At 31.7% G+C, this 27,271-nt stretch overlaps 1 protein-coding gene across 2 annotated transcripts; it reads left to right on the top strand.

Moving 5' to 3' along the window:
* The first annotated feature begins 5,050 nt into the window (after nucleotides 1-5,050).
* LOC111040970 lies at nucleotides 5,051-25,740 on the top strand. Of its 2 annotated transcripts, none has more exons than XM_022325073.1 (10): nucleotides 5,051-5,300; nucleotides 10,535-10,683; nucleotides 10,893-11,089; nucleotides 13,980-14,167; nucleotides 14,280-14,509; nucleotides 15,518-16,198; nucleotides 18,102-18,768; nucleotides 20,339-20,560; nucleotides 21,043-21,233; nucleotides 24,992-25,740. In XM_022325073.1, exons 1-10 carry the CDS (start codon nucleotides 5,153-5,155, stop codon nucleotides 25,472-25,474), a joined length of 3,156 nt encoding a protein of 1,051 aa, XP_022180765.1. In that variant the 5' UTR covers nucleotides 5,051-5,152; the 3' UTR covers nucleotides 25,475-25,740. The 2 variants fall into 2 exon arrangements, with proteins under 2 accessions (XP_022180765.1, XP_022180764.1); XM_022325072.1 differs by having other exon boundaries at nucleotides 5,052-5,300; nucleotides 24,983-25,740.
* Nucleotides 25,741-27,271: the final 1,531 nt, after the last annotated feature.

Raw genomic sequence — 27,271 nt, 5'->3', positions numbered from 1 at the left:
CAATGAAATAAACCATATATTTGTGTACTGCAAAATCGATTGAAAAAAATGTATCACTATATTCAAAAAGTGCATACTCAAATAAATATTGAAAGATTGAGGAATTAATTAATTATGTACCTAACACAAAGCTACGTAACCGTGCGGGTATTACGTGCCACTATAACTATACGAAATAGGGTTCTTGGTAAATTATTTGGTGCCGTGCGCTGATTGGTCGATATTTAAGTGGCATTCAAAACTTACGCAAAGTTTGAAGGTTAATGGATTACTGTAAGTGCGGCATGTATTCTAACGTTAAACATCTCTGATGTTTAGGTATACACTATATATCTTGATAAATTGTATTATTTATGGTTCTGGATAACATTTTATTATAATCATGTTCAGTAAAATGTACAATACAAATATAATAGTATTGCACATTTCAATTCAACAAAATCAAATCAAGACATTGTTATCTCTTTTTATCATTTTATATAAGTTTCATTTTTATACTGGGATTTATGTGTATAAGTGCAATATTGAAAAATGTAATGATCCTATTTTGGAGACGCTACATGAAAAAAGTATTTGTATCATTGTGAAAGTTGCATGTCGTGACAGTGGTGATATCTCTGACTCTAACAGTCGTCGCAAGTAGATAAATCTATAGTCTATATTTTTATACGACAACAAATTTATACTTGGCCTATCTTATTTATATGTCGTGTTTGTTGTGTTTTAGGAAATAGAACAAAAATAATTTCGATATTGGCCCATTATTGTAAGTACTTTCATTTAATTTCCGGCATTATTATGTTGTATAGTATATACACGACTCTACGCTTTTTTCGGACCAAAGTCGATTAACTATAAAGTTAATTCCACGATTTTGTCATTATAGAAACGATATTTTGAATAATGCAAGCAACAATATTATCTTTTCGATTGATTTTTCATGTGTACAATATTATTACACAATAAAGGTTTAAGAACCTGTGATATTCTTAAGATTAATAATATTGTTTAATATAAAATGTACAAATAAATATATCTAAATGTCATTAAACAACCAAAGCTTGGTTGCATTCAATATAAATTTATTTGCAGATCACACGCAACGAGACTTAACGATAACATTCAAAGTATAACATCAAAAAAAAAAAAACAACTGTATTTGAATGTGTTCATCATAAGAGTTAAAGCTGTTTCAGCTCTATATCTATACAAATCTTGTATACTTTGTTAGATATATCATTATAATTTATATACACTTTGTTCTTAGTGTGTATACGACATGTCTCACTGCAATGTTTATTATTCTGTATATGCACATATGCACGATATACCTACCTACTTTTATATAAAAATAATATTATTATATTATGTTTTATTGATACAGTTTATAAAAACTCGAGCGCTCAATTACTTAATTATAAGAGTAAAATAATTAAAAAAATAGGCGATGTCGTTACTCGTTAAATATTCTAACAATTATCAACAGCCGTGTATGGATATCAGGAAACGGAATAAATATAATATTATGCCAAATACTTGGGGAAGGGTGATTTAATTCGAAATTTATAACATTTACGTTATATTAATAAAGACATTTTTTTAAACTTGTTTTCCATAAAATATGCATTTTAGATAAACTGCATATTCTATGCACATTTAGGTATAATAAATTGGTTGAGTTTGCAATAAGTTAATAGGATAACTATTAAAGTTTCAGATTTTATATAGTTAAAAAATTATGTTACAATAAAAAACGTATTAGTCTTATTATATTAAAATGTTGCATATTATTCTAACATGCCTGCGTGTGTAATAAGATACAATTACTTTAGTCAGTTTACAAGTATAATGTATATGCTATGTATATTATTTTTACTTCTATTCATGAAGTACGCAATATAACGATAATTTTATCTTTGAACACATGCCAGAAAAAAAAAATTTTAAATTTATAAACACATTAATAGTTTTGTTTTTTTGCTATGACGTATAACATAAGGCCGTTTAAGGTGGTTTAAATAATTCGATAAAATTGAATGGGTTTTACGCTTTGCAAATAAGTTGTTTTCAATAATTTATTTAATTGGTTAAAAGTAACATACACAGCGAGTGTTACAAAAACAGTTGTACAGGCCTGTAGGTACATAATAGTACACTAGCTAAGTTCATAAGTACTCATAATGCTTATTCCAACCCACCCTTTCCCTCAGCACCATCCGTCAAACCACGCTTTCTGTTTATAAATATTTTTCGATTTCCAAACGAATGCAACAATAATATTATAATATTTGTATGTACCAATCTATTCAAACATAATATTTTACCACATTAAATTACTCATTTAAACGAATGCAAACTGTAAAGTAACTACGTTTAATTAATTTTAAATTTCCATTATAATAATATATTTGGTATAATGGCAACTACCTACCTATATACACTAAACAGCTATACTACATAATTAATTTAAGCCATAATACTGCCACATACCTAGGTTACGTATAACAATAGCATTATTGTTAATTTGTATTTTCGAATATCAAATGGTATATATTTATAATATATTTTTTAATTTTTAAGCTACCATTATATTATATCTAAAAATCTATATTAAAACATAAAGTATAATAATTTGCGTACTTTTTTAACATATCGTTAGGGTATATTATTACATTAAATAGTATACTAGTCTGCGTAATAATCTTGTACTTATTACCAATCGTCTAATTTTGATTTATCTTGATTGTCTACTTGTGTTTGTACATGGGTAATATGTATATACGATTTATAACGACTCCTAATATGGTTCAAAATAGACAGTATTAAAGTTTGGGTGAACATGCAGGCGTAAAATAGATATTTTAGAAATCTGGACATTTCGTGGGCTCAGAACCAAAAGGTGCTATTTAAAAATGTAAAATTGTTCAGGATTTGAAATAGTATTACCTATTTTCTTGATGAATGATTTTTCATGATTGGCACATCCCAAAATTCACGATGTGATTTGCGTTAACACTATCAATTTGTTTTTTTTATTAATCAAAACTTAAAGTTAAAAAAACAAACATTTAAAATGTCCGATAAGAACCAAAAAGTTCTTCAGATAGAAGAATTGGAAGAACTTTGGTTGTTTATTCATTATTTTTCACTTAGAACTTTTTCGTTCTTAATTAAATTAATGTTTTTAATAAGACGTTACCAACCTCAAAATAATAAATAATGTAGCATAGGTTTCTCACTTAAATATTCACATATTTACAAGACCACACCTGGGAGCGGGCAAGGGTTCAACCATTGCCCCCCTTCAAAATCTTTTCAAATTACGTAAACGTATAAATAATTATTTATTTAAACAATTAAATATTAAAGGCTTTGGTTTTCAAAAGACATGTTAACGAGGCTTAGACAAAACTAAAAATGTTATTATATAATATATTAATATGTACCTATTGATATTGTTTGTCATTCGGGATTTGATATGATATGTGGCATTTAAATGGTTTCTCTACATTCGCATTTATCAATTTCTATTTCAGCTTATTTTTTTTCAATTGATCAGCCAATAATTTGTAATATCTGTAATGTGAAATATAAAAATTAAAAAATACAATACTTTTAAAGTTTAATTAATTTTACGCACATACGTAATATAAGTAGGTATGTAATGTCTTATACATGACATTAAAAAAAAAAATATATTTATTCCTATTTTATGCGGAATAATGATTTTTCAGCTATGATTTATTTATTACAAGAACATCTTCGACCATAAAATTGCAAGCAAGAACCCTCACGCCACACATCATCTCATTTTTATTTTCTTTCTATAGATTTCCCTTATGGAAACCGTAACGAGACATAATTGTTATCTGGTTTGACGTATCGAACGTGTGACTACATACATATACAAGAACATGTCAGAGTGGAATAATTCGGTCCACGTGGAATATAATCGATAAGTTTTACAGTAGTCTAGATGGGGGTCGAGTCGACTTCTAAGGAAACCTATTTCCAGTAAATTTTACCGATTTATGTACCGGTAGGTATATAACGCTTGGACGCTATGAACTAGCTACTGCCTACTAGCATGCCAAAATAAAATTAAAGCCTATAACCGTTCGAAAATAATATTATTCTACAATTATGCGCTTCGATTGCTTATCGGTTACTAAACGACAAAAATCTTATAAAAAGCTGTGTAAATACCTTCCAATATACATTGTGCGGTGAATAGAAACATGTATGATATTATAAAATACCAGGAAAAAAAATTATAATCGACGTGCAGCAGATGACCCGGGCTAGCTTATCTTGGACAACGGTATCATCGTCGCATTAAAATTAATGCATATTATGAATTGATTATAACAACAAGTCGTCACCTTTAATAATGATAATACACATTCCACAGTATTGTAATTGGAAAGAGTATATATTTTATATCGTATTGCAGTCATGCATTGTTTTAAAGTGTTCGAACTATTTCTATGCGCGGTTGCAGGTTTATCGTCCCGTGGCATTTGATTTTTTAAATCACTACACCAGATTGATGAAAGAAAGAAAATCTGGCAACCAACATTTCTAAGCATTTTATATTATACGAGCGATGTCCGTGTACGAAAATCAATTTCGGCCTGACAGACATCTGTTCTGTACACACGCTGCAGCTATATATTATTGTAATACGTAAAAACATACAATAGCCGTACATGTTTTGACGTTATCGTGTTTGAATTTCGATGGCGTGGCACGTACTCGCGCACCATGCGTATACACTATATACCCATTATTAATAAACAAGTAAAGGTAGTGCCCGAAATGTATACATATATAATATTAATAATAATACGTGGGTGGGCGGCAACTCGTATTATGTGATGATATAATAATATAATATATCATTATTATATTACTACCTGTACGGTAATGAGGGCCGGACGCAAAAAAACAGGAGCTCCGTGGACCGGAACTCCTGTGACACAGTACACGGGAGATCAGTGATAGTCGGGTGTTGGCGGGGAGACGATATCATAGGGTCGGCGGCGGCGGCGTGGACCGGAAGTGTTCTTCCGCAACCGGTTGCCGGACGGACGGACGGAACAGACGTCATGTCAGTCCATTTTCGGTCACCACGTGTGAAAAGTCGCACATAATGGGCTGCGGGACGAGCAGTGCCGAGACGGGCCGCGGCCGTCTTCGCGCCGACAAGGAGCTGTACTTGCCGTCGACGGAACTGCATTTCAATGCAGGCCAGATGCAACGGCTCAACGACAACTTCCTGCGAGGTTACGAAAACTCGGGTACGTGTAAATTCTACGTTGCACCTAACACACCTGCGTAATATTATAGGCCACTGAGAGTACATAGGTACATCACTACATCATAATCATAATAGTTACTTCTCTACACGAAGAACCATCGAAATCATTCCGTTAGGGATTTACAGTGATCGATGTGGTCGAACACACGAGGTTATCGATTTTTTTTATCGGACACATGCAGCTCTCACATAATGCACATATTATAATTCTATGATATGTATTTTATAACATATTTTTTTTATTCAACATATTAGAAGGTACCATGTATTAAACTATACGATTCCTAAATAATATAATATGTATATTTTATAGTTTTCATTGTTTGTTGTCTTCTGTAGTATAATCGTATGCAATTCGTAGCCTAACCGCCGCAGTGACCATCCGTCATACTCGGACATTTTTTTATACTTGTATGCGGGGTACCGTCACTAAATTTTCAATTAAAAACAAATGAGAATTATTACAGGTATTATTAAAAAATATACAATATCCATAGCAGTACCTATATTAGATTTTTAATGTTTCATAGTGAAAACTGACAAGTAAATACAATTTAAATAAATACATAAAATTAAGCAATATTGAATATATTGATATAAATTATTATTGATATTACTTATAGTGAACATAATTATTGTGACACATTTATGGAAACTTAAATGAGTATACAATAATTATTAGGTAGGTTTATAAGTATATTTATTAGTTTTTGCTTACATAATATATTGATAACCGTTCTATTAATATCAAAAAAGTTGTACCTATCGTATTTTAGATACAATGTGTTGTAACATTTTTTTTCCAATTTTTCCAAATTTTTTTTTTTTTGACCACGCCTGTGCTGGACAGCAGCTTGTGGCTCGAGTGTTTCTCTAATTATGGGATGTATTCAAATCGGAATAAATAAATGCGTTCCTACTACGATAAATTGAAACCAGTAGAGCTCCAAGAGTGTTTGAGTGTAATGTACATTCAATGGAACAAGTGTCATTCGTGGTATGAAGTAAGCGATGAGTAGCTTATGCCTTATCCTACACTCAGACAGCTTTTGATACGAAGCAGCGTCGTTAGATATAAACGCCGAGTACCATGCAGGAATAAGACCGTTAAAAAATAATTAGTTTCTTAAAATATATTTGAATTAAATATCTTAAACAGTAAGCGATCACAACAAAAAACTTTTTATATTTTATTATCCGAATAATTAGTGATTATAATTTTTTTATGTCATTTAATATTATGTATTTAATAATAATACCTACCTAAATAATAAAAGATATAAGAAATAAACTCATCTACTAATAATTAATGATCAACTACTAACAAAACATTCCCATTTATAAACATTTTATATCGTACGCCCTGTCCAATTTATATCCATACAATGGATAAAAAAACAATTTAAAATACATCCAAATCAACCATTAAATAGGAGATTGTAAGTAATCTCCTCTAGGATACTGGTTAGATATAAGGTAATGAAAAGGTCCAATATAAACTTCGCCAGTTTTATTTCTTACGTTAGGTTAACGTCGTTCCGTAATGGGTGCATGGAAACTTCGCTACAGTTAAGGCCTTCCCACTGGTTGACATCCATATAGTGATTTGACGTCGAAATCGTTAAAATTGATATTCGTTTAATGCATCATATCGGTTTATTTACTTATTAATATTTAAAATAGATATATTTTAAATTAAAAATACGCCTAACGGCCAAGATTATTGTAGTTTCTGAAAAAACGCATTAAATTTAATAATTTCTAAGATACATTCATACTAGATTTGTATGCAAAAATATCTTAAAAGTATACAATCAAGTTTAAGTTAGGTATTGAAAAAACAAGTGATATAATCCACGTGCTCTTATTGTATTTCCTGAAATAGGTTGTAAAATAATTTTATTTTCCCAATATCTAAAAACAGTATATTTTACAATAATGATATCAATAGGTAAGACTGCCTACTTATACTTTGACAAACATAATCTTCCGTCAGTGTTTAAGTGCTTATATGTACCAATAGTAATTCATTTTATTGTTTAATGCGAAATGCTCGAAATACAATTAATTACCGACCAAAGTGATAATTTATTGTTTTATGTAACAATTATAAGTACAACAAAAATAAAAATACTTATTCTTAGGTTCTTATTGTGGAGGAGTTCCTTAGTGGTTACTAAACGCCAAACACTATGAAGGTATTTTATGGGACGCAATATGGAAAAAGTATTATAGTTATTTGAAATTTTGAATTATATAATGAAGAGTAAAAGATCCTAGGCAGTTATATTGTATAGTAAAATGTTCGCTCAATATGACACAGATCCAAGACATGTAGACAAGATCGGCAAATTTGTCCAGTATTCCACTCGTTTCGTGTATTTTCCGTAAATTAATTTTCCAGCAAACCAGAATGAATGAACAAATTACAATTATAGTTGTTGGTGAAAGGATACAAATCTAAATTGTTCGGTGTTCTAAACAATTTTTATTGAACACATGCAAATTAGTAATAGTTGCACTGTAGATGTAGGTACTAGGCACATCGGTACTTGTCATCTATTAATTAATGCCATGGACTAAGATTTTAATAGTTTAATATAGAATATAATGTTTAAATACTATACAATTATAAGTAAATCAGTGCAATCCCTTTACCAACAACAATTTGTTTTTGTGTTTCTTATTGCTTAGGTACTCCATTTACTTACTATATTAACCATACTTACGTAAACCGATGAAATACATTTATTTATACATACGGGGTAATTAATATAAGAAAATAAGTTGCAAACATATTATAATATTAACATTTAGCACTTGAACTAATATTTGTAAGTGTTTTATATATTTTATAATTAATTTATAATATTCTAGTGCTGTAAAATGTAAATGTGTAATATAATATTTCGTCGATCAATGGAATCCCACTTTTTCATTTTGTATAAATGTGTAAAAAGTCTCATAAAGTCCTTGAAAACAAGGCTTCACGCTTTTTAAATAATAACAAAAAGAATCTTTAAAATCGATCAAGTGCAAGACGTAGTAAGAAAGAGTGTGAATAGTGAATACGTTTCTAACTTTCAAATTTCTGAGGATCGTATAACTAATGGTACGCTTTAGATGTTTTATACATTTATTTTTACTTTGGCGTTTGCGCACACAACGATAATCATTCTTTCCTTTGAAAAATTAATTGAACTACTAAATAAAAAAACACATCTTTATGTTAAAATGAAAACTATCTTGTATTATACATATACATTATACACTTTTGAATAGAAATAGTGTTATACTTAGTGAGTAGTGTGTGTTGTAGGTATACAATAAATGTATAAAATGAAAGTAATACTAGTAAAAAGATTAAAAACTTTCTTAAAATATTAAATTTAACTACTTAAATAATTAAATGTGTTGACTTATTTTTCACTCATTAAACAAATATAGATTTCTTACATTGAATATATATTATTTTTTACTTTCGTTGATCAATTAATTCAATTTAATATTTAAAATATAATGAACGCAGACAAAGATTTTTTTAATGAAAAAAAAAGAGTTGTAGGATTCTTCAATTTAAATAAAAATTGATCGACCTTTTTATTTTATAAAAATGCTCATTGAGGACAGAGGTATTATTACTGGTACCATTTTTTTTTTTACAGAGCTTCGAATTTTCTTGTACTACTTATAGTAAGTTGTATTACATAATTATATGGTTTTTTATTGTTTATTTTGTTAGTGATTACAATTTTCAAATTTGGGGTCTCAAGGCTTTAAATTATTACTCAAAGATCTCGTGAACATTGACAAATATAATAACTTTATATGAACTTATAAAATTAAATGTATGATTTATATTCTACTTTTTATGTAAATATGTTTATTTTTAAGGATTTGTAACAAATAACATCCGTGTTCTACGATTGTACTTCTTCGTATTTTACTTCTTTTACTGCTTACTTAGTTATAACACCCCACAAAAGTGTTTGCCACCACCACAAATTCACGAAATTTCTCCCGACCCTGAATAATGTTTCTCTTTAAGATTCTACTACTTAAATCTTGATTTAATATAAGATCGACAAATATGCAGTTAAAAATAAACCTAAAATGTAAATCAAACTCTATTATAAATACATTGTATCTCGTATCTGTATACATTCTGTTTCAGAATTTAAATACAATGTTTAATTAAAAATGTATTGAAATGCTTTTTTTATGATTAACTTTACTAATTTTACAATTGCAAATATATTGTTAGTATTGCTTGTAGTTGTCGATATTTAGTTTTTGGATTCATTATTGTAAGATATTTTTTTGTATGCTTACATATTATGCTGATAACATAATTTTAAATATAAAGTACCTACTCTCATCTGCCCAAATAAAAACTAGCTATTTTAATATTTTATCTTAACCTACTCTTAAGGGGGCTAAAAAAAATAATGATTATACTATATAATTTATACTATTATTTTATTATATTGTACCATTTATATATTTATCGATATAATTTCTTGTAATGTTGTACATAATTTGTAAATAAATATGCAATCATCAACTGTTAAACTGTTGAAAACTATTAAAATATGTTATATTTAAGTTAAATGACTTTGTCAGAAACACTTTATACATAAAAAATAAAAAAATAAAAAAATAAATAATTTTTTTATTTTAATTGATTTTACTATAATATTATATATTTTAGACATAATTCAAATATTATATAAATATATTAAGTACACACAAAAAAAAAACAAAACAATATTTAACATACATATTCCAGTGAAAGATTATTTAATAAAGTTAATATTAAATTAATATTTATAAATAAGTAAAATGCATTGTTTTACAACTCATAGTTTAAACAATCAAAATATATAAATTATCAGATATCTGCCAATATAAATAGTTTCAAGCAATGAATATAATTATAGGATTTTAAATAAAAAATATATTACACTATTTTTCAAGATTTTTCAATCATTGCACTTGGCTCTTGAGCTTTTAATTACTACCACAGTATCACATCACTTGATATTAAGCGATAATAACTATCGTGTGATTTTTTCAATTTTAAAATGAATATTAAATATGATGAACGATTAAAATATTGATATTAATTTAAAATGAGTTATATAGATTATAGATGTTCTACTATTTTTTATTTTTACTAAACTTATTCTTATTCTCATTAAAAATTATGTATAGATGACTTACCTTCTAGTTCATCATCACTAAACGTCGAAGCCATAGTTAATCGAATTATTCAACGTTTGTTGTGTGGAATTGGGAAGTTGGACAAGCGATTCGCCTGCAAATTTTTGATTACTGCAGAACCCATGTCAACTTCAATTAAGGTCTGATTAATAATTAAGATCAATAATTTAACCTTTTTCAATTAAAAATCCTATTTATAAGAGAGAAAAATGTGTTAAATTTAAAATATAATAATAATCATACTATAGGTAGTGTAGGTACGCAATATTAAGTTAACTTTAAATAAACAATAATGTATTATACAAGTACAAATATGTATTTTATCTTAATCAAACGAATATAATTTCAGTTGTCCAAAAGCTTTAGTTATTATGTACGATTAGACGTATTGTCAGAACCAAAAATTTACGAAGACGATTTTGACTACCAAGTAAAATGTGTAGTGGAAGAAGACGGCGTACCCCAAGGCTTTGCTAAAATCCGACTAGTCACCAATGAACCCGAAAAATGGGCCGATTTTATTGACAACGATGGATATCTTAGACGGTAAAACAACATACTAATTTTAATTATAATAACAGTGGAAATAGTAGGTATTTAACTGTATGGAATGAATGGTGAAAATTGTTACCTGTAGACTTTAGCTTTAAATTGACAGAGATAAAAAGTTTTTTAAGAAAGATAAACGAAAAACTGCAATTCTTCATTAATTTGTTTTGTTTTAACTATGTTGGTAGGTAGGTATTTTTTGTTGATCCAAACCAATTTCCATTTATTTTATAACTGAAAAGCGGAAAAAAGCAATTAAATTTAAATATTATGCTCCCACTTTATAATTTGACCCAAAAAAGTACCACTCGGTAATACATCATATCCATTTAAAATTCAGTAAAATATAATAAAAATATATTATTCATTGAATTAATTATATTTTTTTGTCTATACTTGTATGATTTTTGAAATATTTTAAAAGTCATGAATATTCATGAAAAATGTACAATACATTTATAATACAATGGTTATTTTATATTATATTTCTTCACAGTTAAATGTCGACAATATAACATTACGTTATGATATCATTTAATAATTAGAAATTAGAACTGAGGTTAATTTTTGTGATACTTTTTCTGGTATAAGATATATAATACCTATGTGCATTAATTGCATTTTATATTTATTTTTTGTCCATAAAAAGTTTTTATATACCTAAAAACCTCCAATAAATACAATATTTAAATGAACTCGCTAATGAATTGATAAATTATATCACATTTCGTTTCATAACATTTGCTACATTATAATGGTATAATTAAAAAAATATATTTTCTGAATACATAGTTATATGGGCTTTAAACTTTAAATACATTAGAATAATCGAGAATTATCGTTTATGTATTTAAATTAGTTTTTGTTCAATACGACAATAAATTGAGAATTTTATAATTTATGAAGTAATGTTAAAAGAAAATGTTTATGGTACAACTTAGCGCAATCAAAATGTAATATACTAATTTAAAATAAGTATAATATTATAATTTATAATATTGTATACATATTATAATTACATATATAATTATATCAAGAAAACAATAGCATATACGTATTTTATTGAACTGTTATAAAGTTGTCAAACGAGAAATACGATGAGCATGAATATAAAATGTTCAACATAATATACTTAAGCCAAATCGCTACGACAACTATAATAATAATATCGTTTGTTTGATTGTATACAGCCAATGGTGATATATATTTCACTAGAGTCGCTGTAAAAACAGAGAGCCAAAAAGGATAACAAAAGGGTAGGCTTTTGGGATTATTAAACGCAAATCTCCGAGATTGACTATCATTTGGGACTTATTACAACTACGTTTCACAAAATGCTACCGGTAATAATAACACTTATTGTTATATTGTTCGAAACGGGTTAGACACGCGCGAAATGTTTTTGTATTGTCCTTGTGTGTTCGAATTTTCACAAACATTCACTTATAATGTATCATGTCAAGCTTTTAATGATCGGTTTTGATAAACACGCGTAACCTCAAATTGATGAAACGTGTCAATTCTTAACATATCCAGAGATTTGATAGTTTGATAACACACAGTATGGATACACACCATTAATCAAAATTTGGATTTTTCGCCTGACACGTATTTGATAACCTTGTTTTGTTAAACATCCTACACGAATAAACTTCATAAAAGAAAAACATTTTTTTATGCCCTTTCCCTCTCTGAGACAAGGGTGATCTGTATAAGAGTTTTTTTGGGTTCAACTCACACACGCACACGCACACACGAATATTTGTAGCCGACAAATTTTATTTTTAAAAAACCCACATTATTTATATGAAATAAAAAATATGACGTTTTCAATGACATCGGTTAAACGTAGCATATGCCATCAGTATTTTTTTTTCATATAATAGTATAATATAGTATTAATATATAATTTTAGGTCTAGATTGCCCTGGATAAGACAATAATCAAATCAAATAGTTCAAGATCTGTGTGCGGTATAAAATAATATAATATTTTATTATTTGTGAGTTTCAGTCTCAGAGACTGTTGGTTTAACCATCCAAACAAATTTTCCGCCATCTATCTCTATTTAATCTGTCACTTCTCTCCACTTTTCACCACGGGAAATCAAGTTATGAATTCCAAATTTGTGATTACGAATAGTTACGAATTGGTTACTAACTAATGATATAACTTACTGTGGAAAATTGTGACATAGTGATGCTGGGGTAACGTACCTCAACTTACCGGTCACTGTATTAATAATAACAATGTAAATATTAAATAAAATAGTCTAGGCTGACAAATCGCTTTGGCCCGAAATCGTTTTTCGTATGTAATGATACCATGTCACCCATTTCCTAGTTTTTTTTGTTATGTTGCTGCTTGCGTAGCTGCGGATATACCTTAATTTTTTTTTCTAATTGCTTCTTTTCTCCAAGCTTTGACGTTAGCATTCTTCTTGTAATTTCCTATTTCATGATCAGTCGAGGAAACAAGTTCATTATTGTTTCGTTTTCTTTATTCCACAGTGCCAGATTAAGATATACGGTCCATGCATTTTTACCCTCAAAAATTTTTGTTCGAATATCTCAAGTTTTCTTGAGTTTTACTCAGAGGTCACGTCTTAGACAAGACTCATACTAAACTATTGGTTGTATCGGAATCATGAACAATTGAATTTTTAGTCTGTCGATAAGACTTTTGAACCAAGAATATTTCCCAGATCCTAATGACTTTTATCATTTGTATCCTAGTATTCATTTCTATTCTCAGTCCATTGTTTTGTGTTTTTATTGATTCCATATGTATTTTAAATGAGAAACTTTGCTTATAGCCAATGGCTCTCTTTTATTATTATGCATTAATTCTACTGAAGAATACAGAGTTTATTCCTATACATTTATAGTGACAAATTAAAATTGCGCTTCGTCGAATTGCTGGCCAAGTCCGCTTCCTGTAAGAGTGACTTCGTCGGTCGGCCCGAAGACGTGGATGAAAGTTACTTGTGTGGGTGTCCAGGTAAGATCGTCGACGCGGGTTTGCTGCACGAGATCCTCAAGAGTCCCGCAGACGAACACGTGTTTTTTGGGATGGGTAAGTGCGAGACATCAATCAGTTTTACCATACATATATATATAGAGTATATTAGTATATACTATGATTAATAAATATAAATAAATACAAATTATAATAAAATTAAACGTAGGCAGCACCGGTTCCAGTAAGTTTCCCGACCCGAGAGATCTAAGAATCGCCGTTGTCGAAGACGCACAGTGCGTCAAGTTGCGGATATCTGGTCCTAAAACGTACGGTGACATCGCCGTCGTTCTACTACCAGCCATTGAGTTTTCTGGTTGGCCTAAATACACAGACGTCCTGTCCAGAATTCCACTCACTCATCCAGACATTCTCATACACCAACAAGCCACGACTATGGTGAGAGTACACATTTTAAGAGCTCGTTCTTCACCATGAATAACTGTTTATTTCTTTGTTGCCGATATTTTAGATTATATAACGACTTGAAATTGTATAATATTGACGATGCGTTCTGTTTGAATTGACAAATTTTATTTCCTGAATATTATAGAACTTAATATCTTACTCAGAAGTCCCCGTAATCGTTTTCAATTGTTATTATTATTAGTTTACGGAATAAGCAAATATTTTGAACCCACTGTATAGTGTATACGCATGGGACGTACATTATAAATTTGATTGTACACACGAAATCGTATATTATAATATAGACTCCCGTTGTACCCAACTAAACTATAAACATGAAAATTTAAAACAAACTCATGGTAATTAGACCATTAAAATACTATCATAGGTTAGAACTCCAAATTTGTCATCTCATATTTTTGAAATAAGACATGAAAACTGCTTTTAATTTTAATTTTAAATAAACAACTCCCTCAAACAAAAAAATTATGAATGCTAAAATAATATAGAAATTGTATGCTCATCTAATAGATTAAAACAAAGCTAATTTTAATACGTAGTCAAACTTTCAAAAGCACACATTAAAAACATTTGTTAAAAAATAAAAAGTGATGTAATGAGGACAAACACTGCGGCCGTCGTGCTCTGTACAGAATCTATATAGTATTTTAATTTATATAAGTTTTTAATTAATACATTTTCAAAAAGTATTAATTGTATCACAATTTTAATCTAAATTTGGGTGTCATAGTAGTACCTTACATAGCATGGTTGAAAACCATTCTTATAGATGATACCAATGTACGAAAACAGGTAAACGTGTAAAAGGTAAATAATCGATTACAATATTTACTGTACCAAATCGTAAAGTGTATACTGTAATGAATAATGATAATCTATACGATGATAAAAATTATATACTACACAATATGTATCAATTCGCAAGCGTATCAAATCAAATATTGTATCGATCGTTTTGTATAGTATATAATATTACAGGGATACTACGCAGTTCCGGTGGCGCCACATCCAACTGTCCGGTGCTACGGCCGGCCGGCCACTTGGCAGATGAGATTCCCGGCGGCCGAGTGTCTGTACCAGACGCACTACTCGGAGCGAAGCGTGGTGAGCAACATCTACCACTTCCTCCGGACCAAGGTGCCGAAGCTGCGGAAGGGCGACAACGGCGTGTGCGTGATTAGCGGTTACATGCTCAAGACGTTGCTGTGGTTCCGACTGGAGGCGTGCGGCCGGGTCGAGGATTGGGACCACCGGTGCGTGGCCGTGCACGTGCTGTCCGTGCTCGACTCACTGGTGGCCGCGCTCAAGGCGCAGCACCACCGGTCGTATTTCTACCCTTACGCCAACGTCGTGCTGAACGCACCCCGGGCCTGTCGGACCATGGTGTCCGAAGACGATTACCAGAACGACGTGGAGATCGTGGAGGCGTACATGTACGGGCTGTTCGAGAAGTCCATGGGCAGCGATTCCATCGTCACCGGACAGGCGTTCCAGAACACTGACGCCGATTACTGGCAGAACCTGGAGTCGGTCATGCTGCACAAGTGGTACCGGGTGCTGGATACCATGGACCCGAAGCCCAGGAGGTTTGATTACTCCAGGAAACAAGTGGAGTACATCGGCGAAGTGTTCAAAGGAATGTTGGCCACCAGGCACTGCGTGAGCATGATTTAACGATCATTAATATTCCGAACCGTTTGACTGCAGTTGATTGCTCTTATTTTACGGGAACTTTGATAATATTATATCGATGGCTAAAAGGCTAACTGTTGTAGTTCGCAAAAACATACTTGTATTAGAGTAAAAACGGAAACCGTGATACTGTGATAGTTACCAACATAATCCTGTTTAATTAAATTATTATAAGTACCTACCTATGTTTTTACTTCGTTTTAATAAAGTGATGCATCGATAACGTTAGAAATTGATATGGCAATATTATTATTAGCATCATAGAATTAATCTATATTTATGACCTAGTATAGGGTTACGCCATTTTACCACACAATAATATTATGACAGCTCTTATAATTTGTAAATTTATATTAGGATGTAATATATTAGTATTACTACATATTTTGGTGTAGTTATATTATTATACTACATTGTATTACCTTACAAATTTGTTCAATTAATGAACTATTTGGTTTTATTATGAAATATGAATTGTTAAATTTTTGTCTTTGGAGAGTTTCAAATGCGATGTTAACAACATTTTTCGTTTGATAACATTAATATAAAGGAAAAATTGTGTGGCAAAAAATGTTTGTGGGTTACGACACAAGCGAATTATAGGAAATGTAGTATTTTTTTGAAACGTTATTTTCGACTTAAGTGTGAATTGTGACAGTTGGCTTTTTAACCATCCATATATATAGGGTATAGGTATAATATACAATGCATTATACATATCGCGAAAATTAGAATATCTACAACGTACGAATCGGATATTTATGTATATATTATGATATTATCGGTTGCGAAAGTACGTTCGAGTTCAAATGCATAGTCGCACATTGCGCAGCCAGTGCGTGGAACAAGTCTGATAATAGTATTATAGAATTCACCAGCGTTCGTCAGCGGTGTGTTTGAAAAGTTAACACCTTAACCGCTATTGGAATTTATACCATAGGATTCGGCGGTACGGTTTTTGTGTCCCGAATATTCAAATAATCGTTCATATTATAGTTTATTAGTTTATTGCCTATTTTGAATTTATCGCCGCTCTTAAAAATGATTATTTTATGGCCATCACTGCATGCGATGGTATGAGCGAACATCGGTCATAATACCTATAATCTATACTATACATATTATGTACTAACGTTCATAGTATACCGTGTCACGGTTATGTAGGTGCGTTTTGCTTATCGGACTGAAGCATTATTACTGTAATGGAAATTACACACAATGTCACTAGCGGTTTCTATTAACTATGCATAACATTATGAGAACCACGCATGGGCGGAACCACTACCGTAAATCCTTAACCGTGACCATAATGTAAATACTCAATTTTTAAATGTGACGAATATAATAATATTAGTGATGAAGTTGTCGTATCGAAACACGTCAAGTCGAAACGTGTAACTGAAACGTACGTCGAATCAATTGGAAAAAAAATACCTTCACTGGCTCTGGCCACGGCCGCGGCACAATAATATTGACACCGAATGAACGCCCCTGGCTGCGTAGATTCAATTAAATTACACCATTATGGTTAACACTTCCCTATGGCATACTGCAATGTTATGCTTTTCTTGGAATAATACCATACGTTTAATTAAACCAAACATCAACGTACCATAATAATATACTTATTATGTGGTCGTGTCTTACTTAAAGTTTATACCCATCGGCAGTTTTGGCTGGACAAACTTCTAATTGGAATATTAGGTGTAACGTTGTAGGAAAAAAACGAGGACGAACGATAACATTCTCCTACGAATTACAATAATTTACACAAAATACCATTGGCCAGATAGACTAGACAATAATTAACTCGGGTGATTTACAGTATAGTGTCGTGATCGTGATTTGTACAGTTAAGTAAATTGTTTAGGTAGCGGCGGGAGCTGCGGAATCGTCGTCCGCGTGGCACTTCCTGACGGAAGAAAAGATCCCGCGGTGTAGCACCGGGTTGGTGGCAGGGGACGAGATCGGGCTGGACGCCGCGTACCTGGTGTCCGTTGTCGCGGAACAGGCGCTGGCCATTTACGGGGCCGCCCGGGACAAGAAGGACGACGACCGGAAGCGGCGGCCGTTACGTTTGCCCGTTGCTGCGGACAAAAAGAGCGGTGTCAGTGGTGGCCGGCGCGGCCGGTGTCTCGCGGGACGCCAGCGACGTCGGACACCGTCAACCGGTGGTGGACCGGAAGCGGTGCGCCAGTTGCTGTGCGACGTATACGCGGACGCCACGGTGGCCGACATCGCCGGTGACTCGGACCTGGTTCGGTTCGTACTTGGGCGGCTACACTCGGCGGCGGCGGCCGCCTCCAGCACCAACTTCCGACCGCTGCGGTGCAGGCGGCGTCGCCTTGGACTGGGCCCGCCGCTGTCACTGTTCCTGCGCCAGCTGTACGACGTATCCCACAGCACTTGTTGGCACCTGGACGAGTGGCGGCGACGGTGGGACCGGGACGAGCTACGTTCGCTGGGCTCGTTTGCCAGGCTGCTGTGCAGGGACGAAGTGCGGCCTACCGATGCGCTGTTGGACGCCATACAGAAAGGTATAATATGTTTGACTGAGTATTTGAATGGCATATTTAATGTTATGATTATGTTGGTAGGGATCTATTTTTTTTTAAACTTTTGTGGTTTTTAATAAAAGTCGCAAAAACAGTAGATGTATTATAGCCTATAGGAGCTTGTTTACTGGAAGAACTGGATTTACCTATTAGTAATTTTTGTAATACGTGGGTCTCAAATATGACGTTCCCAGAAACAATGTCTAGAAAAAAAAAAGTTTCAAGTAAAAACGTAAATATTGAAATATTTTATTTATTGTTAATTAGATATTTCTATAATGGAGTCTCTCAATAAACCAAATTAGGTCAAGTCAAATGTGCTCACTGTCCGATAGATTTTGGAATTCTGTAAAGTACTGTCAGATTATTAAATATAATGTCTAACAAGTAGTCAAGTAGGTAACCGTTCTGTTGTACAGTTGGCGGCGTCGAGTAAACCTCGTCAATGACTAGGTCACTGTAATGGGAGTGTCAAGTTTTGTCAATGATAAATAATTGAACTTAAATTTCGTATTTAGCCAACGTAGTAATGATTTATTTCACTTTGTGGGGTATTATATTATAATCTAAATAGAACATTGTATGTGATAAAAACCGATTCTCAGAGGAGTCGGTCTACTATGACGGCAATCATCATTAAACAATCAATTATTTGTATAACAATTTATAAGTTTTACAGTGTTTAACATGTGATATACTAGTTATCGGCGAGTCAGGTTTGAGCATAAATATGTATATTATTTATGAAATATTGAATGATTATTATTTATGTTACATTCCATGTTGTGTCGAGTTATAAAAAAGAGCACTTTAGTACAACTGTAGAATGTATATTATGTATATCATACTAAAATTGTCCTATAAATGCAAAAATATACAAAATGCAATTTTATATCTAGAATAATTAGGTCACGAAACAAGTTTTAGTCTAAATTAGGTATTTTTTCATCAAACAATATAAACGATGCAAATAACTGTGTAAAATATGTGCCCTTATTTTATATAAGTCCAATTTTTATCAAACTCAAGGATTTATGCTTTCATAATTTGTATTTGTATAACCTGGGCAGTGAACACAAACTCATAGGGTTGCCATAAATCCCTGTTTGGTTAGTTTTGAATGTAGCATCCTACATGTATCTCAAAACAGTGTGTCGGAAGACCTAATATTGTCGCAGAATTAAACTTAAATAATAAATTATTAATTATTATATTTAACATTTAACAGTCTTCAAACATTCTTCTAGTAGAAAAACCATATGTTTGTTATTTGTTTCATGCGTTTTCCTCCTCGTTGGGGGGGGGGGGTGACATAATTCAAAATACTGGAACACACAACTACTAATAGTTTATGTTGACTGACAAAAAACAAAATATAATAGTAGTATTGTGTATAGCCTGAATCGTTGGTTACATACAATTTTAATGTACTACATAAAATCGTCGTGGTTATAAACCTATCAATTATCTACACTCTGCAGTGTAGTTATTAAATTCAACGGCAGTTATCACATTAAAAACGTCTATAAAACGCCATTGCCAAATTCCGCAGGGTGGTCGTGGGCCGACAAACTGCTGCTGGCCGCCGTCGAATTCCAAGACGGCGTGGACATAGTCTGCACACCGGGTCCGGGGGACGTGCAGCGTTTCAGTATATCGCTCTCGGAACCCGAACAGGAAACATTTGCGTCCCGCAGCCTGGGCCGGGCCGCGGACAGACAACGGTATTCCGCTCGGGCGGACACGGTATCCAATAAATTCAAAACGGTTAGAGGTAGGTGAATTACGTTTTTCACATTTTAAATCACAATCCTTCCTACTCGACCGCCCCCCCCCCTCCACAACCTCACCACCACACCAAACTATCACGATTAGCTCCAACGAGCAGCCAGGCGTAGCAACTGCCGCCGGCAACCTTCCGCCCGTAACAAAAAAAAAAATATCGCGTACGTAGTCCTGTATCATAGTCCCCTACATACATACACACACACACACACACACACGTAGATGTATAATCCAATCATATTGCATGTTCACTGAAAAATCATCAGAATATCAGATGTATATTATATATATATATTATACACAGTTCTTTGCTTTTGTTTGTCTCTCATGTTTGTATATAATATAATATATGCATATGTGATCTATGTGAAGCTATATTTATATTAAACATCTCTATACACAGTTCTTTGTTTTTGGTTGTCTCCCATGTTTGTATATATAATATATGTATATGTGATCTGGTCATGACAGGCATGTCGTTTTTGGACGCCGACAGCTCGCTAAACGAAAAGAAAAACGCTTCGAAAACGACCATGGCTTCATACGTCCGTCTACAGTGCCAGAGTCCCATGACGGCGACCATTGCATCCAACAGATACAGGAGCAACCACCGGGTCCTGGGAAATATCGTCAATGCCTTGATAAACTTACAAAAGTACACAGTGAGTATTAGTGGTCGACATTTTAACACAAGGCAGACGGGTCGTGTTCACACTCCGAACAATAAAATTAGCTGAAATAATCAGAAATTTGTGTTAACAAATATTTATGTGGGCATTTAGTGTCTCCGCCAAAAATATCTAATCATCCTGTATATGAATTGGATGTTATTTATTTCTACAGGGTAAAATATTGACCACTTAAAAAAATGTCATCTTAAAATAGTAAAATACTCTGTTATTGTTCGGTTTATTTCTCACAAAATAACTCATCTGTACACTGTACAGTATGTATATGGAGTATTTCAAAAACAACCATAAAATATTAACCTCGTGGGTCCTCAATGTTCGTACATATTATAAGTATATAACAGTATAGATTCTGAAAACAAAACGTAACAAAAACGACAACTATTAAAGCTTTAAGTGACTATAGATTGATAAAATATTAATGGTGCAGTTTATAAAAATCGTTATGAAATACCACACAGACACGAAGGGGACGGGTTTGACATAAAAAGTATTAACAATCTTACTCGACGAGTTTTTTTTATGATATTCAAAATGAAATGAACTATTTTAAGGACGAATAGCTTGCATAAATTTCAATAAATATGATAACAATCATTAGGTACATATTATAATAGCCATGTAGGTGATTGTACACTATAAATATAATTTTGCATATTATTATTATATAATGTCGTGGATGATAACTGCATTTATGGATTTTAATTACTGTTTCAAAACACATTTTTGAACTTTTTTTCGTAACTCGTAAAATGCAAAATGAATGTATCGAAAAAAACAAAACACTTGTTTTTAAATATTGAAATACTTGAAAAAACACAATACGTTATTTTAGCATGCAAAATAACATAATTAAATGTCACTGTCATTAGGTCACAGTCACACTGACTTAAATAACTTTTTGAAAGCTAAAATAAAAAACAATTACCATGGGATAAATTAAAAAATGTAATATTATATCTACCATATTCTGCATGTTTCTGAACATTTCAGTTAAGTTACATTATCGTAGATAATTCAAATTCAAATTGTTTGATTTTGGTTTATAGTTGCGTTTTGCTACATACCCACACAGATAATAAAAAAAGTTTTGGAATTCAATTGTATATATTTAAATCCAGTTAGGCTCAATACAAAAAGTAACCCAACAATAAAATGTATTCTTCTGAATATCCTTTGACTGTGATGAAATGGTAAAAATAAATACGTTCAATTGAGTGGTTAAAAAAATTATGTTTTTAAATTTAATATGAGGTTGGTACTTCTCGTAAATTATAATTGTATTATAATATGATTGCTTAAGATTATTCAAAATTCATTATTACGTTAGAGGTTTAAATATTATGGCGAGGAAGTAAGATATAAAATATATATTTAAACTATGTATAATGTATATATTATATTATATTTAATTTCAATACGGTTATTTATTCAAATACAAAAATACCTATACGTTTTTATTTACGTTCATGACTACCTGTATAACTTTTTTTTACATGACATCATTATACTATGCATTTATCATTATAAAATATTTTAATAATTCATACTTATAATTTTAATGTGTTTAAATATTTCTTCAAATAGCTTACCTACGTATGAAATTATTATAACAATTATATACAATATGAAAAAAAGGGAAAATATGTGTATATATATTATCCGTATATTCTGAGGATTCATACTGGCTAATGTATAGTAGGGTGCATGCAACCTAAGCGTTATGACAATTATACGATTTTTTTAAAATTTATCTTTGTTTGGGGTTTACTTTGAACAATAGATTGTGGTCAAACATAGATATGTTCACATTTTACAAAATAGATAAAATATAAAACAGAGATAGTGGTGAACATAATATCAAACCTTTATTTAAAAATAAAATAGGGCCCACAGAGGAATAGACTGGTTACACAAAGCGAATGACCAATGAGTCTTGTCCCGGTAAAAGATATTCTACTTTTCACAACAGCCTATATTAAAAGCTTTCAGATATACATAAGAACTAAAAATAAAACCGATGAATTGACGAAAAGCGTAAACCCTTCGTACAGACTGTGACCTATTTTTTTCAAATGGTTTTTTAATAACAATCGCTATACAGTTTAAAACCATTGTGTTCGATCTAAAAAAATATACTTATTTTAGTATTATACAAAAAAAAGTATATTTAGAAAGATGAACATAAAGAAATATAAATTCTGTATTTTATTCCAAACTTTACAAAACAGATTGTTTTTAACGAACACTGTCTTAGAAATATAGTGTTTTACAAAACTTTTTAGAATTTTCCATTTGAATATTTGATGTATTATAAATATATTTACTCGTACACTTATGTGTAATGTCAACAGATGGAGTTTTACCAGATGATAGTGTAAAAACTTGACTTATTTCATTATATATAGTTGGAGAGAATACAAATATCGACGGAACTCAGTTGAAATTCTGAATAATTAAAATGATTGAAGTGCGATATACACAGTACCTACCTATGTACCTATTGATATTAATAAATAATGCCTATGAAGCGTTCTCAATTTAAATATTGTTTTATTTGAGTTTAATTATAATCTAGGTCAGTGATATAATATGTTGTCTGTGATCGCGGAACTATGGCAGTCGGTAATACATACAGATTGAATATATAGATATTGTATCTATGTAGAGTGCATAATTATGTGCAGTACAGAAGTGTGTTGTAATTTATTGAGAAGATCACTTTTACGTATGTGGTTATTTGAATTTAATGATTATCATCGTATAAAAAAAAACGATTCTTTTGCAGGGTACTCTTGGATTGGCCTTCAATTCTAACTACATAACTGTATTATTTTTATACTATTATTAGTAATTTATTAATTTGGAAGGAGTTGAACGTGTTGAACTACTTTTTACAAAAATATTGACGCACTTACCGTGAAATCTAAATAAAATTGCAGGTTTAAATAATTTGTGTGTAGAAAAATTACATCATAAGTCTGGGTTTCAGACTGAGTTTACAACTTGTGGTCCACGAACATCCTTGTGATATGCCTCTAGCGTTAGAACTGTAAAAATGTTTTTTTCTGGTAGGCATCGAAAACTTGTTTAGACGAGTTTGAACTTTGGATTATATCGTAGCACATTGTGAGACCATGAAAACTATAATGCATGATTCATTAATGATACATTGTAGATCTCGTGAGATAATAGCAAGATGTACAATTAGACCGTTTAATGGATATTTTATTTATACCTATACATACGTGTGTACCATTTAGTCGTATTGTAAATCTCGTTGTGACAGTGCATGACAAATTATTCAGATTAAAAGACCTTATACTGTATCAGTTGTAGTTTTAAGATATCAAATATACGTTGATGAATATTTGTAAAACCAATACAATCTTTGATTCGCTAAGAATTAAAAAACAAACATTCTTAAAACAATTCTAACAATTCAGTTCCACTCAAAATAACAAATTGGTATTTATAGCGAAAAAATTACTTTTTTTAAAGTATTTACTATTTAATAATATTTACATTTTATTAAAAATATAATGATTATCAACTGTACATATTTCTAAAATACTATTTTTTCCTACGATGTACCCGAATAGGATAGGGTCTGACTTAGGAAAAATATTTTACATGGTAAATGAGCATTTTCAATCTGTTTGACAGGGACAAAATTAATTATAATGACATGACAGTAATTTTTTACGGTGTTTGGCCGGGAGGTGTTGCAGGAAATGTGTGCTGTATTACCGGAAGACAAACAAGGGCCGGTGCTGGACGACATCCGGAAGATCAGCAAAGAGAGACGGCGGCAAAGGCGCGGGGCACCGATGTTGGCGCCTGCAACGGCTCGCCCCGGCCGTTCGCCGACCGATGGACTGACCGGCGTCTACCGGTCGACGTCCGAACTGTCGTATGCCTGCGCGGCGGCCCCGGCCACGGACGAAGAACCACCGGACCACGGCCACGGTGCAGGTGTGTTGCGGATGGCCGAAACGGGCACTCTGATGGCTACGGTGCGGGCGGCCAGGCGCAGACAGTCCATGTCCGCCACAGTCGTGTACAACCCGGCGTTCTACGACGCGCCGGACTCGCCACCCGTGGCCACTTCACCGGCCATCAACCCGGCAGGTCAACCGTATCTACACATGACGCCCGAAAACGGGTTCAGTCTGCACAGTCAGCAGCGGCTGTCCCCGGATCCGGAAGCTTAGTGATGGCGCTGTCGAGGCCGGACTTACGGGTGATTAAGTGAATACGGTGACCCAGATCGCTATTAAATGTCACCGAATTTTTTTCATTACACGCTACAAGTTTTCCGAAATTCCACTGATTGATAATCCAATTATATAAATGATCACGTTGTTTTCGATTTTCAAACAACAGATAGTGGCAATCTTGAGAAATAATTTCGACCATCCCCTTTCCAACAAAAAAAAATAAACATGGACAGAGCACTATGAGGAACAGTTGAAAAATTTAAAAATTGAGACCAGAGCATTATACATAGTTAGAATTTACTGTTAATTTATAATATTTAATTTATCGTTAACTATTTTTTGTTTTATAGCAATAATATAGAGTAACCGTATTGCAGTGATATAAAATTTATCAACATTAGTTTAATTTATTAGAAATTAAGTAACAGTGTTTAATTTCAGTGAAACCTTAACTATGATATTAGAACAATGATTTTAAAACAATATAATTACATAATACGGAAAAAAAGCCACGTACATGTCTCGGTTGGTGAAAAAGGTACTTTAGGAAAAAAGTATTATTTAGTTAGTAGTTAGTAGTTAGAACTACCAATATCTAGTATTTCTGCTTAATAGCGTTTTCTTTTTTAAAAAAGAATTGATTATTGAGTGTGCATATCAATTGTTTTATTTTCATCACATAGAAACCAAATTCTCAATTAATCGTCACTGATGGTTTTTTTTTTTTATTATTATTAAATACTCGTACATCAGTAAAAAATTAAACATTCATAAAATCTTTATATTGTACAACCGTTTATATAGTGACATAAAAAGTGTACTATATAGGAGTGCGAGAGTCTCTGGCCTGTAGGTATGTATAAATACATAATTAACAATTTAATTAACTATGATTAAATATAGGTACATAATTCTGTTAATATGTAACAATAAATTATACTTTAATAGTTATTAAAATTATTTATGACAAGAATTTAAGTATAATAAATTATGCAGTCGCATTACCAAGTAAACAAATATACGAATATTCTATGTATTTTTTATGTATATACTTATATGTATTTACGTGCTATATACGTATGGATTTAGGATATTTCTATTATACAATTGGGTCAAATAATGACTATTTCACTTATATTCAACGTATACGAAATTATTAGTGTTTATACGTATACTTGGATATGTGGTTTATTTTACGTAAAACATACGTGTATGGTCCGTGTAAAAAACGAATAATTTTTTTATATCCTCGGCTTATTGTTGCTACATTGTTTGAATAATCTTCGTGCTCTCAACGAATAATTTAGATTTATAGATCGTGCAACATAGATTTAAATAACATTTATACTTGGTGTATACTTCGTTTAGAACCAGTGTAAGATACTAAGCTATGTATATTTTTTAGGATATTAAACGTTTATTTTTGGTAGTTAACTTGTTTAGAACCAGTGTAAGATAAGTATTTTATTTGGATATTATATACGTAGTTTTCTCGTATATCATTCGTTTTCATAATAAATGCTTTTGGTATACAAATCATATAATTATATTATACTATGTACAGTTTTGTTTTCATACAGTTTATTTTTGTTATATACCTAACAAATTAAAATGCGTTCATACTTTATAGCCAGTGCAAGATCAGAGAAGCCAGGATTTGTCAATATATAATATACATAAGTAAAATATACAGATAAAAAAAATCTATGGTATTGCCGTATTGGGCTGTTATTTTAACAAAAAAAAAAAAATACTAAGCAAACAGCTATGGGGGGGTTTACAATTGACAAC

This window comes from Myzus persicae, unplaced genomic scaffold (assembly GCF_001856785.1).
Source record: "Myzus persicae strain clone G006 unplaced genomic scaffold, MPER_G0061.0, whole genome shotgun sequence".
Taxonomy (NCBI): domain Eukaryota; kingdom Metazoa; phylum Arthropoda; class Insecta; order Hemiptera; family Aphididae; genus Myzus; species Myzus persicae.
This window is presented reverse-complemented; position numbering and strand designations above follow the sequence as displayed.